General features: G+C 47.8%; 2 protein-coding genes across 3 annotated transcripts; one reads left to right on the top strand and one right to left on the bottom strand.

Moving 5' to 3' along the window:
* Positions 1-259: 259 nt before the first annotated feature.
* LOC109742321 (F-box/kelch-repeat protein At3g06240-like) lies at positions 260-1,477 on the top strand. Its single transcript, XM_020301407.1, has one exon. The coding sequence runs from the start codon at positions 260-262 to the stop codon at positions 1,475-1,477; it is 1,218 nt and encodes a 405-aa protein (XP_020156996.1).
* Positions 1,478-6,968: 5,491 nt separating this feature from the next.
* LOC109742322 (uncharacterized) lies at positions 6,969-10,300 on the bottom strand. 2 transcript variants are annotated; one of them, XM_020301408.3, is made up of 3 exons: positions 9,086-10,300; positions 7,645-7,725; positions 6,969-7,117 (listed from the first exon to the last, which is right to left on the bottom strand). In XM_020301408.3, exons 1-2 carry the CDS (start codon positions 10,278-10,280, stop codon positions 7,658-7,660), a joined length of 1,263 nt encoding a protein of 420 aa, XP_020156997.1. In that variant the 5' UTR covers positions 10,281-10,300; the 3' UTR covers positions 6,969-7,117; positions 7,645-7,657. The 2 variants fall into 2 exon arrangements, with proteins under 2 accessions (XP_020156997.1, XP_040244817.1); XM_040388883.2 differs by having other exon boundaries at positions 9,239-10,300.
* Between the last annotated feature and the right edge of the window lie 1,646 nt (positions 10,301-11,946).

Below are 11,946 nucleotides of genomic sequence, written 5' to 3'. Positions count from 1 at the left end.
CGTGCAGCTAATCAATGATCTGTATCAGTTGGCTCAACTAGGTCCTGGAATATCCTCGTTGCAAAAAAGAAAAAGAAAAACTGGAATAACCAGCTCCGGACGTGTATTCGTGACCAGCACACGGATACGGCCGGATTCTAGCACTGATCGATCTCCAACTGCACACTATATATGTCCCAACATACAAACCTCTTACCTCTGCCAAGAAGAGCTAAATCGTTTCAACGGCGTGCATAGCAGTGCGTCTCTGCGGGCGTCCATGGCTAAGCGGCGCAGATGTGCCGAACTCCCCGATCATCTCATCGAGGAAATATTCCTGCGGTTGCCAGCCAAGTCGGTGCTTGGGTGTCGCTGCCTCTCCCGCGCCTGGGCCGCCAAGCTCTCCTCGGAAAATTTCAAAGACCGCCACCACTGCATGGCCAACCTCCACGGCGGCCCCAGGATCTTTGGCACGCAGCACTGGACATACGCCACGGAGCCGAAGGTGCTAGCACCACTCACGATCATCCCGCGCGTCATCCCGCTTGATAGTTTCCCACGTCTTGGCACTGCGTTACCATCATCGGTTGAAGGAGAAGAAGAGGATGATGCACCACCCGGGCCCATTGTCGCGCACCTCGTCACAGCGCAGTGTCGTGGCCTGGTCATAGTGACAATCAGGCCCACAAGAAAGACTTTTCTCCCTGACATGTCCTATGTTTGCAACCCGTCTACCGGCCAGATGACAGCTTTGCCGGAGGGCCGGACAACGGGCTACCGAGGTTCTACCGAGTACAGGGAGAACTATGATGGCCTAGGGCTCGGCTACGACGTCCGCACCAAGAAACACAAGGTCGTGCGCATCTACTACCGCGGAGGCGGCCTCATGTCCGCTGGCTGTGAAGTCTACGTGATAAACGGACCCATGGGGTCGTGGCGGCCGATCGGTGAGAAGCCCATGGGTTCGATAGACCAATACGGTACGAGTGTCTTCGCGCAAGGGCATGTGTACTGGGTGGCCTGTCGACACAGAGAGATGTTCATCATGTCCTTCTTTCTCGCAACTGAGAAGTTTGGGACCATAGAACCACCGTTGGACATGGACAAGAAGCAGATGTATGATTTGACGGAGCTTGGCGGACGACTTTGCCTTTTTACCTATCAATCTGGACAGCATTGCAACATCTGGCTGTTGAATCAATATGGATCAGCTGGAGCTTCATGGCAACTGCAATACCGAATCAACGCATCACCAGAAGTCATGTTATTCGGGGCCAGCCCGCTCGCCATCATCGACAACGGCCGCCGCATACTCCTCACACAGCCTAGCTTCCCAGACCAAATATACGCATACAACCCTGTCACTCATGATATTGAGAACCTCCTCGACTGGAGCGGTTCATCCATCTCGAGTCCCACCTTGGGCATAAGTTATGTTGCTGTATACGAGGAAAGCCTCGCCTCACCGGGGCGGCAGCCTTGCAAAGAAACATCTTGATCTCCTCAACGTCTACACAGGCCCTATGTCTGTTGCTACAACTACAATACCTGTCACAACACACCATTGGAAGGCTTATGTGTGTCTGCCGTAGCTGGCGATCCATGATCTGCAGTAATCAATAGAGTGAATTTCAGTTTTTACCCCAAACTAGTTTGAGATTTGGCAGAATTTTATCCATTATACCGCATTTAGCAAAAACTTTGCCAAATTTTACCCCTTCTAATTTTTTATATGAAAATTCTAACCAGTGGTTCTCAATTGTCTCGTTCGCATGCCAGTTCTCCACGTCAAAACCCTGGGAGGCCTACGGGCAGAGGGGTCAAAAAAGTGTCTTGTGTTTCTCTATAGATCATCAAGTCGACGTAGATTAGATTCGTTTGTAAGCTAGCCTCCATCAAAAAGCATCCACCAGCCTGCGAGCTAGAATGAATTTCAATTTTTACCCCCAAATTAGTTTGAGATTTGGCAGAATTTTATCCGTTATACCCCGTTGCACCTCTTTTAATTTTGTCATTATGAACATTCTGACCAGTTGGTCCCAATTGTCTCGTCCACATGCCAGCAGTTTTCTTTTGACGGATTTTCTCCACGTCGAAACAGGTCCATACCACTTCACCTAACCGGACCGGTGTGAGAACCGTACCCAGTTGTAGCTTTTCAAACCTGAGCTTCCTGACTGCGTTGCGCGCCCCGTGAGTGTTTTGGTGAGAGCGGAGGCCGCTCTCGCCAAACTTGAGGTGGTGCCGGATGTGTCTTCGCTGCCTGAGCTTCAGATTGGGGTTGCCCCTGATTTGTCCCCATCCCTTGAGATCCTGGTTGGTTCTGCCGATGGGGAAGCAGGCATGTATGGAGATCTCTTCCCTCGTGCTACATCTTGTTGGTTGCCGTTGCCCGTCGTGCCGATTGCTTCTGGGAGTGAAGCCGTTGTCGAGGTCGTGGCTCCGGTGCTGCAGATTATGCCTGAGCTGTAGAAGCTTTGTGGGGAGCCCACTTCGCCTATTTCGATGGTGCTTCCTAAGGAGATGGGGTCGCTTGGTGGGGACTTGGCGATGCCGACTGCGACCTCACCGTAGTCGTTGGAGTCCAGTCAGCCACCCACCTATGTGGACCGTGGAGGTTTGGATGTTGCTATTGCTCTCTCACCTGAGGTTGTTGCCCAGGTGGCATCCGTGGGTGCCGAGGTTGATGCGATAGGTGCTTTGGCAGCTACTTCTGAGGCGCCGAAGCCCATTCGGTCGCCCATCTTTGACCGTGACGCTATGTTGGCACGTATTGACGAGGTGGTCTTCGTGAAAAAGCTTGACCGTTTGCTCGCCTCCATGGAGGCAACTTGTCCTGGGTCTCACAATGTGATTGCTTGCCTCCTCGTGGATGAGGTTTCTACAGGCAAAATAAAGAAGGTGAAGAAGGCTCTCAGGAGCATAGGCAAGAAGAGTGGCGCCATTGATAAGGCGTCTACAGCTGCTTAATGGAGAATACCCAGTCTCTTCGTCCTCCATCTCCGAGTGGCTCGTCTCCGTGGATTTCTTGGCGTATGATGTATTCAACATTGGTTTTGTTGAGGGTTTCTTTGCGACATAGAAGTGCCAGGGTTTGTGGTTGTTGTGTGTTATGTATGGTTGTCGGGTTGATCGTGAGGTCATGGAGTTTTTTTGTTAGCGAGTAGTCCGCATGTGATCTATATGTAGCGGTTTTCGCCCGGTTTTCCGTTAATTAACCGGGCAATTCTCTTCTTCTTAATCAATCGATGAGACAAATCTTTTGCCTCCGTTTTGAAAAAAAAACATGTAGTTGATTACCTTTCGCTTGCAAAACAAACAATAGATTAGATGCAATACATGGATTGATTAATTAGATATTTATCGTAATGTATGCATGTGATATGCATGCATAAGTGTGTTCATCACTCAGGATGCAAACAGGGTCGGTTGTGAGAAAAGAAATAGATGGATCTGGAATAATCATGCCATCGACACATGGCTAGTCTAGTCGTTGGAAAACTTGATGCATCGTAATACGTCCAGTAATTATCAGGAGACTAGTAAATAATCTGTGTATGGCTAGTCATCATAATATCTCTAATAATAACATGTCACGGTGATTAAAAAACAACCATCTCATCACAAACCTTCAGGCTTCTTGAGACTATAAACGATTGAACCTAAACATATCTAATCTACCTCCCAAACTGACATAAAATTGTTCGGGTCAAATACTTGGTCAGCTATTTCCAACGAATATTTGTAGAGGATACACGCTTAATTAGACGTTTCTCATATAAAAATGGACAATGGTGCTTTAGAAAAGGCCGATTTATTTTTCTAAGCACCTAGCATTGTATACAAGGCCTAAGAGCATCTACAGCTGGACCCCCGCCTATTCCTTCCCTAAACGCCTGAAACGTCCGCCTGGTCAGTGTCCAGTCAAAAAAAGTTGATCCAACCGGACCCCCCACTTCCTCACTAAACGTCCGGACTGACCGGCACACCTCAAACCCGTCCCAAATTTGGGGGCAATATGAGGCTGCCCGGTCACGCCCGGGCACCTCCTCTCGATCCCACGTGCAGCCACTCAAGCCTTCTTCCTCCCTGATTTCTCTCTCTCTCTCTCTCTCCCTCTCTCTCGCGCGCGCGGAGCATGCAGCGACGCCGGCGGAGGAACTGGTGCCTCGTGACGACGTTGGAGTGGGTGTGGCCGACAGCGAGGGAGACGGCTGACGACCTCGCGTAGCCCCCGCGTGTGCTTGCTAGCCCCGTGTACCCGCAGACGAGCTAACAGCCGCCGGGGCAAGAAGGTGTTCTAGATGCCACCCCGGGCGCGGGCGTGCGCAGCCGTCACAGCCACGGGCGTGCTGGCCGCCTCAGAGCATCTACAGCCGCATATGACAAATATGACCCCTCAAACGCCCATGGACGCGCCCGGGCACTCCTCAAATTAGCACAACTGAATCTAGACATCTCATACTAGATTCTCAAATTTATACAAAAGCATGCAAACGAATAAACCTGCGTACTACGTAGATGATCTAGCTACTCCTCGTCGGAGATGTCAGCTATCTCCATGCTCGGCTCCGGGTACATGGGCGGCAACTGCAGCTCCGGCTCCTCCCGCGCCTCCACCTGCTCCGCTCCGGCCTCCTCCTCTATCTCCGCGTCGAGTTTGATGAAGAGCGCGTCGGTCGCCGTCTGCTCCTGCCGGAGGAACTTCCGGTTGGCCTCCACATAGGCCTCATCCTGGATGGACTCCAGGATGGCCTGTTGCTTCGCCATCTCCGCGGCTTGGGCGACGACGAACTCCGCCTCCGCCTCATCCATGTTGAACCCCGGAGCAGGCTGCTCCACCTCGTCCTCCTCCGGATCCGCCACCTCCATCGGCTTCGACAGCTGCTCTTCCTCGTCCTCCTCCGGCTCCGGTGAGTCCGGAGGCATCCCGACAGCGACGTGGGCGGCACGCCTAGCCTGGATCTCCTTCGCGATCTGCCTCCGGTGCTCCGGTGTGAGCATAGCGTATGTGGTGATCTTCCGCCGGACCATGGCGATGCCGGAGAGCGGGGAAGAAGAGGCGGACGGGGCTCGGGTGGCGGTGCAGAGAGGGAGGAGGTGGATGGGCTAGGGTTGGGGGACGTCGGCCGGCTTAAATAGCTAGATTTGGCCTCGGGCGGTGAGTCGGAGCGGCGCCACGCGGCGTTCACACCGTGGCGACGGAGGAGGCGTTCCTCGGACCGTCGGGTTTCCGGACGATTCCGCATGGGACCCCATCATCAATCCTACGTGGCGGGCGCGCCCGGGCGCCCCCATATCCGTCTCATATTTGGGCTGGATAAGAGGGTTGTCAGTCAGCTCAGGTGTTTGAGGCCCATTTGAGACGCCCTGCTGAGTCAAAATTTCGTGACCTGTTAGTGATCGGGCAGCCCGCCCAGCGCTTGAAGAGGGTTTAAGGTGCCCGGCTATAGATGCTTTCATCAAACCAAAATGCTCATCTGATCGTGGGAGCCCAGCGCATCGAACCAAACCGCCGAAATGTCAAAAGAGAAAGGGCATGCTAGTCTTAGTCAAGTCTCAGTCAAGTGGCTATAACACAAAACATAAGAAAGGGAAAAAAATTATTTTGCATGGATCTTAATGTAATATTTCACAAATATAGCATCAACAAAACATAACCAAGTCTCAGTCAACTGAGATTTAGCAAGACCGAAATGAAAAATTGCCACTTTTTTTTCTTTCATTCACCTTCTAATTTTGTGAATTTTCTTCCTCATTCACCTACGGAAGAAAGATTTGGTGTCACCCTGTCTCGTCACAATCTTTTCTACATCACCGATTGGGTTCCCATGCTCATGACTTTTGATTCTTCCTTTTTCGTACATGAGTTCCCCTCTATTTTGCGATATCGCCGCTCTGACATCGCCGCGGGCTTGGTGGGCTCCGGCAAGCGGCTCCCTCTAGCAGCCAGGGTGGGGTGTTGGTCCCCTTTTTGCCTAGTGGGAGCTCTTCGCCGCGTCGATTGGCATCAGGGCGACACCTGGTGATTTTAGCAGTTCAGTGGCGGTCACTAGCCAAATATGGGAGGTTGCGGCTGGTTTCAGCTCTTTCAAGGTGGGGCGTCTGTGACGGCTGGGGGTTTCAGTTGTCGGCTTTGGTCCGCAGGGGAGGAGCGTTGCACGGGTTTGCGGAGGCCAGCCCTAAATCAGGGAGGAGGGGTCTTGGGTTGCTTGATGAGCATTTTTGTTTGTTATGATGATCGGCGTTGGAGACTTGGAGTTGCCCTTAAGCCTTGCACAGCGCAATGTGTTTACAGGAGATGCTTAGAAAAATAAATCAGTTTTTATTAAGCACTGATGCTTATTTGTAGAGGCTAGACACTTAATTAGGAACTCCTTCTATAGAGATACTCACTGGCGCGTGAGAAAAACTCGGTTTAATTTATAAAACACCTACCCAAAGCACCTTTGTACTAAGGCACAAGGCCTTTAGGCCCTCGCTGGCGCCCCAGCAGCTCACGGCCAACTTGGCTTCCTGGTGGACGAATTCGCTTCAAGGTTGGACTGCTGTTGCTTCAAGAAGCTTGGAACCCAACTGTCATGCTCACCTGGTGCATGATTTGGAAGAAGAGGAACACAGTGTGTTTGCTAACAAAGCCATCAGCGCGACTCAGCTAACAGACAAGACTATGCAAGAAGTGAGATGTTGGCATCAGGACAAGATTGGAGCTATAGCCCCGTTCTTTATCCATGAGCCTCCCTGAACTGTATTCTCTGCATTCTTGTTTCATTCACTTTCGTTGCTCTGGTAGTTTGCCCATATGTTTATACTCTCCCTCTGTTCCATAATTCTTGTCGTGGTAAGGTTTTAGTTACCACAACAAGAATTATGGAACGGAGGCCAGTTCTCTTAATGAATGAAAAGTAGCACTTGCTACATTTTGTCAACAACAAAAAAAAAAATGAGATTTGACATGACCACAACCATATCACCCCGGGAAGCTGAAATTCCCTGTATTAACCCGGTTACATTCGAAACTTTGGTAGACTAGCACACATTCAGCAAGTTAGTTTAGATAGTTTATAAAGTTTGTCAAACACATTGATGCGATGCGATGCGATGGACTCAGCAAGAACTGCAGCGGCCGTTCCTTCACCTGGAGAAAGCAAAAATGCCAATCCATTAGTAACCTGATAGGCACTAGTAATATATAGCCTCCAACATACTGATGTTTATAGAATAAAAGGAAAATGGACTACTAATATATAGCTGGAAAAGGCAAAATCGTCAATCCAGAATTCCAGATTCTATACCCTCAACTTGCAGCAGCTGCCCATGGCTGCTGTTTATAACAAGAAAATGGTCCAAAGGAATGTTATTTGAAACGCGGCTAAGCCAAGGAGAACTTCTATGAATGCCCACATAGGCACAAACGCGTGTAATTTCAACATCCACACCCCATATTCAACCCAGTATATCATGTGCGATAAAAAGGAGACATTTTAGTTTGGCATCACCATCCATTTTAGTTCTTCTCTGTGCTATTCACAAGTGTGAATCCTTATAGCCAAATGGACAATAGCTTGTGAGTGCATGTTACCCATGATGCAGCCAGATATTTTACACATAAAAAATAATCAAACAATCCAAATCTCACAAGCTATATTCAGATGATTTTCTTACATGTTGAACCGTTTCAGCACATTCGCACATCAAACCAGTCAGCCATCCCAGCTTCGTTATATCCACCAGCAATGGCTGTGCCTAAAGACACAAGAAGTCAGCCAATTAAAAACAGTTCCAAGGAAAAGACAGATGGATAGCTAAAAACACTACTTGAGCGAAAGAACTCCCTTTTGTAACTCGCATTTTATAGACGATTTATACCTCATTTTTTATACTAACAAGGAATGTCCGGAAAACAGTACACTTAGCCAATAACAACCAAGACATGGTGCAGCATTTATCTCATGTAAACTCGTCCCTAGTCATGTCAAGTTGTCAACCAACACAATTAAAACACCAAACTAATAAAACTTTAGCAACAAAAGTGACTTTAGGTACGCAGTTTTAAATAATTGGAGCATGATTAGAGCCAAGAAATGCAATTTATTTTTGTGTGCTACCAATATACTCCATCCATCGTGTTTATTGGGTCAGCGGGCCAACCAACGACGTCCAAATTTGCGAGGCCACGTGCAATGAAATTAATTAGGAAGTACTTTTTTGCGACGAAATTAGGGAAGTGCTGCATGCAACGGAATTAATTAGAAATGGGGGCATAGAAAGGTGCAAGGCGTGCACGCCACGTTCGGCTTCGCTGCAGAGGTAGTAGATTTTTTTATGCAATGCAAGCTAATTAATTAGCAACAAACAAGCTCATACTCTAGTTTTCCTTCCCAACATGGTCCCAGAGTTTCGGCTAGCAGGCCTAATAAACGCGGACAGAGGGACTACTAGTCACTTGCAAGAGGGTCTACAAGTGGCAAAAAGTAAGTACTATATTCTCATATGCAGGCGTATTAGGTTTCATTAAGATGAGGCTTTGATGATGAATTACTTTGTTAATATGCCTTTTTATGACATGAACTTGGTGCCACTTGATTTGTTTTAAAAAACGTGTACTGAGAATTGCAATATTACATCATATAAACCATGTGGTAAAGGAGTAATTCTTGGTCAAAGCCTTTTTTTGCGACCAAGTCAAAGCCTTGTCTTAGCAAAACCTAATAAGCCCAAGATATCGGAATGGCAGGAATATCATTTAAGAAGGTGTGGATTCAACCGAAGTTGTTATTATCGAGTTTAAAAAGTAACGGATAAAAGAATATAATTAGCTTTGACATTCCAAACATCTCAATTAAGTTACTAAGTGACATTTGATTTTGCAATTTTAACCATTTGACATTTGATTTGGACCTTCCAGGAATGAAGACAGCTAATGAGAACATAAGGAAAATATGGCTATAGATTAAGTTTGTCTATCTATCAAAGGGATAATTGCTGATTAGGCTTAAGTTGTCTGTGACTTAAGAGATACAATCAAGATGTTTGAGCAACAATTTATGGAACATAACTGAATTTGGCAGCTCATGCAATATTAGGACTAAGGACAAACAATTACCTGGTGTATAGAAACTCATGAATGGATGGTAGGCACTTCTAAAACGCTTTCCAGGAATACTCTTGGATTGCATTGAATTAAGTTGAATCATGTAGACATTGACGTCCATATGTATAAAAATTACATCAGTATCCTCAACATAGCACATTATACCTCCCGTCCCCTTGACATAGTCCCAGCCTCGTGTCAACCGCGCCATCCTTCTGGTTCTCCCAATCTGAGGACGGGGCCCGAGAATGTTACGCAAATCAACGGTCTTCCATGGCACCCATGTGGCAACACCATGAGCATCGACGTTCCTTTGCCACGTTTGGAAGTGTGGGTAAGACATCATGGCGAAGCCAACAGCGCCATCCTCAGCCTGAATGATTCGATGGGTACCACCACCGGGGAAATCATCTGTAACGGGTGGCCCCTTGATCACAACTAGGCTCTGCTCTTCCAAATCAAACTCAACAATGCCAGCCTCCATAGTTGTAAGCAACCAGTAAAGTGCTTTACCAACGAGTGAGCCATCCATACCAGCATCAAACAGTTGACATGGAGCCGCCGTCGAGACGAGATTGCTCCATGCCCCGGTATCTGAGGAGTAAACACTGGCGAGGGGTCTATAGTCATGTCTGCACAAGGATACCAAGGCCACCTTGAAGGGGCTGGAGTGGCATTCACCGTGCACGTGGCCAGGGTCGCCGGCAGCGCAGAGCACGGCCCCGTTGAGGTGGACCGTCTTGAACTCGGGCGGAACGGCCACGCGGCGCTGCTCGCCGGTGACGGGGGCGCACACGACGAGGTCCTTGCGCACATGGTCTAAGACGAGGACGCGGCCGTGGCGGAAGCCGAGCACGCCGTAGTCGCGGTGGTCGCTGTAGCGTCCCAGGTCGAAGCGCCCGGGAGGGATGCGGTCGGGGCGGTCGAGCAAGGAGGTGAAGACGAGGTCGCCCTGGATGTACTCGAAGGCGCCGAGGAGCGGCAGCTTGCGGTGGTGCGCGCGGAAGCGGCCGAGGAATCTAGGATCGGTGGTGATGCTCCGCCACCGCCTGCAGACGGCGGAGGCGCGGATGAGCGAGGAGGGCTGCGGAGGGAGGCGGAGGAGGATCTCCCGTAGGAGATCGTCGTCGTCCGGCAGAGCGGCAGGCTCCGTCGGCGAGCTGTGGCGGCGGGGCCGGCCCCGGCGGCGGCGGGTCGTCTCACTCATGTCGTGTGGGACTTGGGACTGTGGATCGAACTTTGAAGGCAATGGAGTGGGGAAAAGGTTGGATTTCTTTTACTCCAGTCACTTGTGTTATTGGGCCGCCAATGGACGCCAAACCACTCGATTTGTTACACGGGCTGATACACACGTAAGTGCGTCTGGGATTTGTGCGACGACGACCTGACTTCAAAATTGTCTCAAAAAAAAACTGACTTCAAAATTGCCTCAAGAGACAACTGATTTCAAAATGTTGCCAGATTGCTAAATTTTGTTCTTTATTAGACATGCTAATTTTTGGGATGGAACGTAATGTTATGTTGGTTGTCATACACATGTAATATATCGCAGTTAGAAACTATTCCCTCTGTTCCTAAATATAAGTCTTTTTAGAGATTTTAATATGAACTACATATAGATGTATATAGACATATTTTAGAGTGTAGATTTACTCATTTTGCTTCGTATGTAGTCTATATTGGAAAATCTCTAAAACGACTTATATTTAAAAACGGAGGGAGTAATGGTCAATTTTGGATGTTAAGAATCTATGCGGCACCGTTCGTTTGTGTGGGAAGGTGATGGTCCAAGAACTGAGATGGTGGTTTGTGGATGGCAATTCTTGTGTTGTGCCTCGGCAACATAGATAGCAGAACAATGGTTTTGAGATGTGAGGAGTATGAGTACGTTCCCGATCGACGTGATATAATGATTTCGGCTCCACGGACAACGGGCCTCTCAGTCAGCTCACGAAGCCCAATCAAGGCGATGGTACTTCTTCAACTCTTGCGAGGGTATGTGGCAGTGATGGCAGTTGCAATGATTCCTAGAGACTTTTCTCATTTTCTATTTTCTGAAGGAGGGAGTTTTCTACAAATGTTTGTGGACGCATATCTTCACTCGCCCTTTCTGGATGATTCCGTGTGTGTGTGTGTTGTATCGTGACTTCTGATGAATAACTCGTGGCAATCTTTTCAAAAAGATGAATTTACTATTTTTTAGTATATTTTCACTTTTTTATTAGGATTAACCCGACGGTTTATAGGTACCCGTGGAAGAGTAAATGTGATATTTAATGTGTTCCTTGGTAATCTTTTTCAAAATCACTATTTGTATTATTTTATTAATTAGTACTCCCTCTGTAAAGAAATATAAGAGTGTTTAGATCATTATAGTAGTGATCTAAATGCTCTTATATTTTTGACTCTTGAGTAGAAATCAAATAATACCATGATACAATACCAATTCTTGTGAATTTTGTAATACTACTTCAGGGAAATAACAATACTGGGAATTTTATGATACTAATTCTAAAAAAAATCATGATACTAAATTCCATGAAATTTCATGACACTAATTCCTGGAATACTAATTTCCGAATAGTTTAGACACGCCTGCTCGTCCTGAGCGTTTTGAGCAGTCATAGACCGAAAGTGGCCTACAAACATCATGGAAACCTATTCTGGAATGGATTTGGAGAGTTCTTGTCTAGTTGGATGCAAAAAAAATTTGCCTTGTTTTCTTATCTGAAATTAAACCAAGGGATATCTAACATGGCCGAACGAAGATGCCAACAACCTCAAGTTTATGATGTAGAAGGGTTGTGATAGGGACATGGTGGAACTTGACGAGAAGTGGTGAACAACACATATTATGGTTGTGCAGCGGGAGG

The sequence above is a fragment of the Aegilops tauschii genome, chromosome 5 (genome assembly GCF_002575655.3).
Source record: "Aegilops tauschii subsp. strangulata cultivar AL8/78 chromosome 5, Aet v6.0, whole genome shotgun sequence".
Lineage (NCBI taxonomy): Eukaryota > Viridiplantae > Streptophyta > Magnoliopsida > Poales > Poaceae > Aegilops > Aegilops tauschii.
Note: the sequence above shows the minus strand (reverse complement) of the source record. Positions and strands in the feature narration are given on the sequence as shown.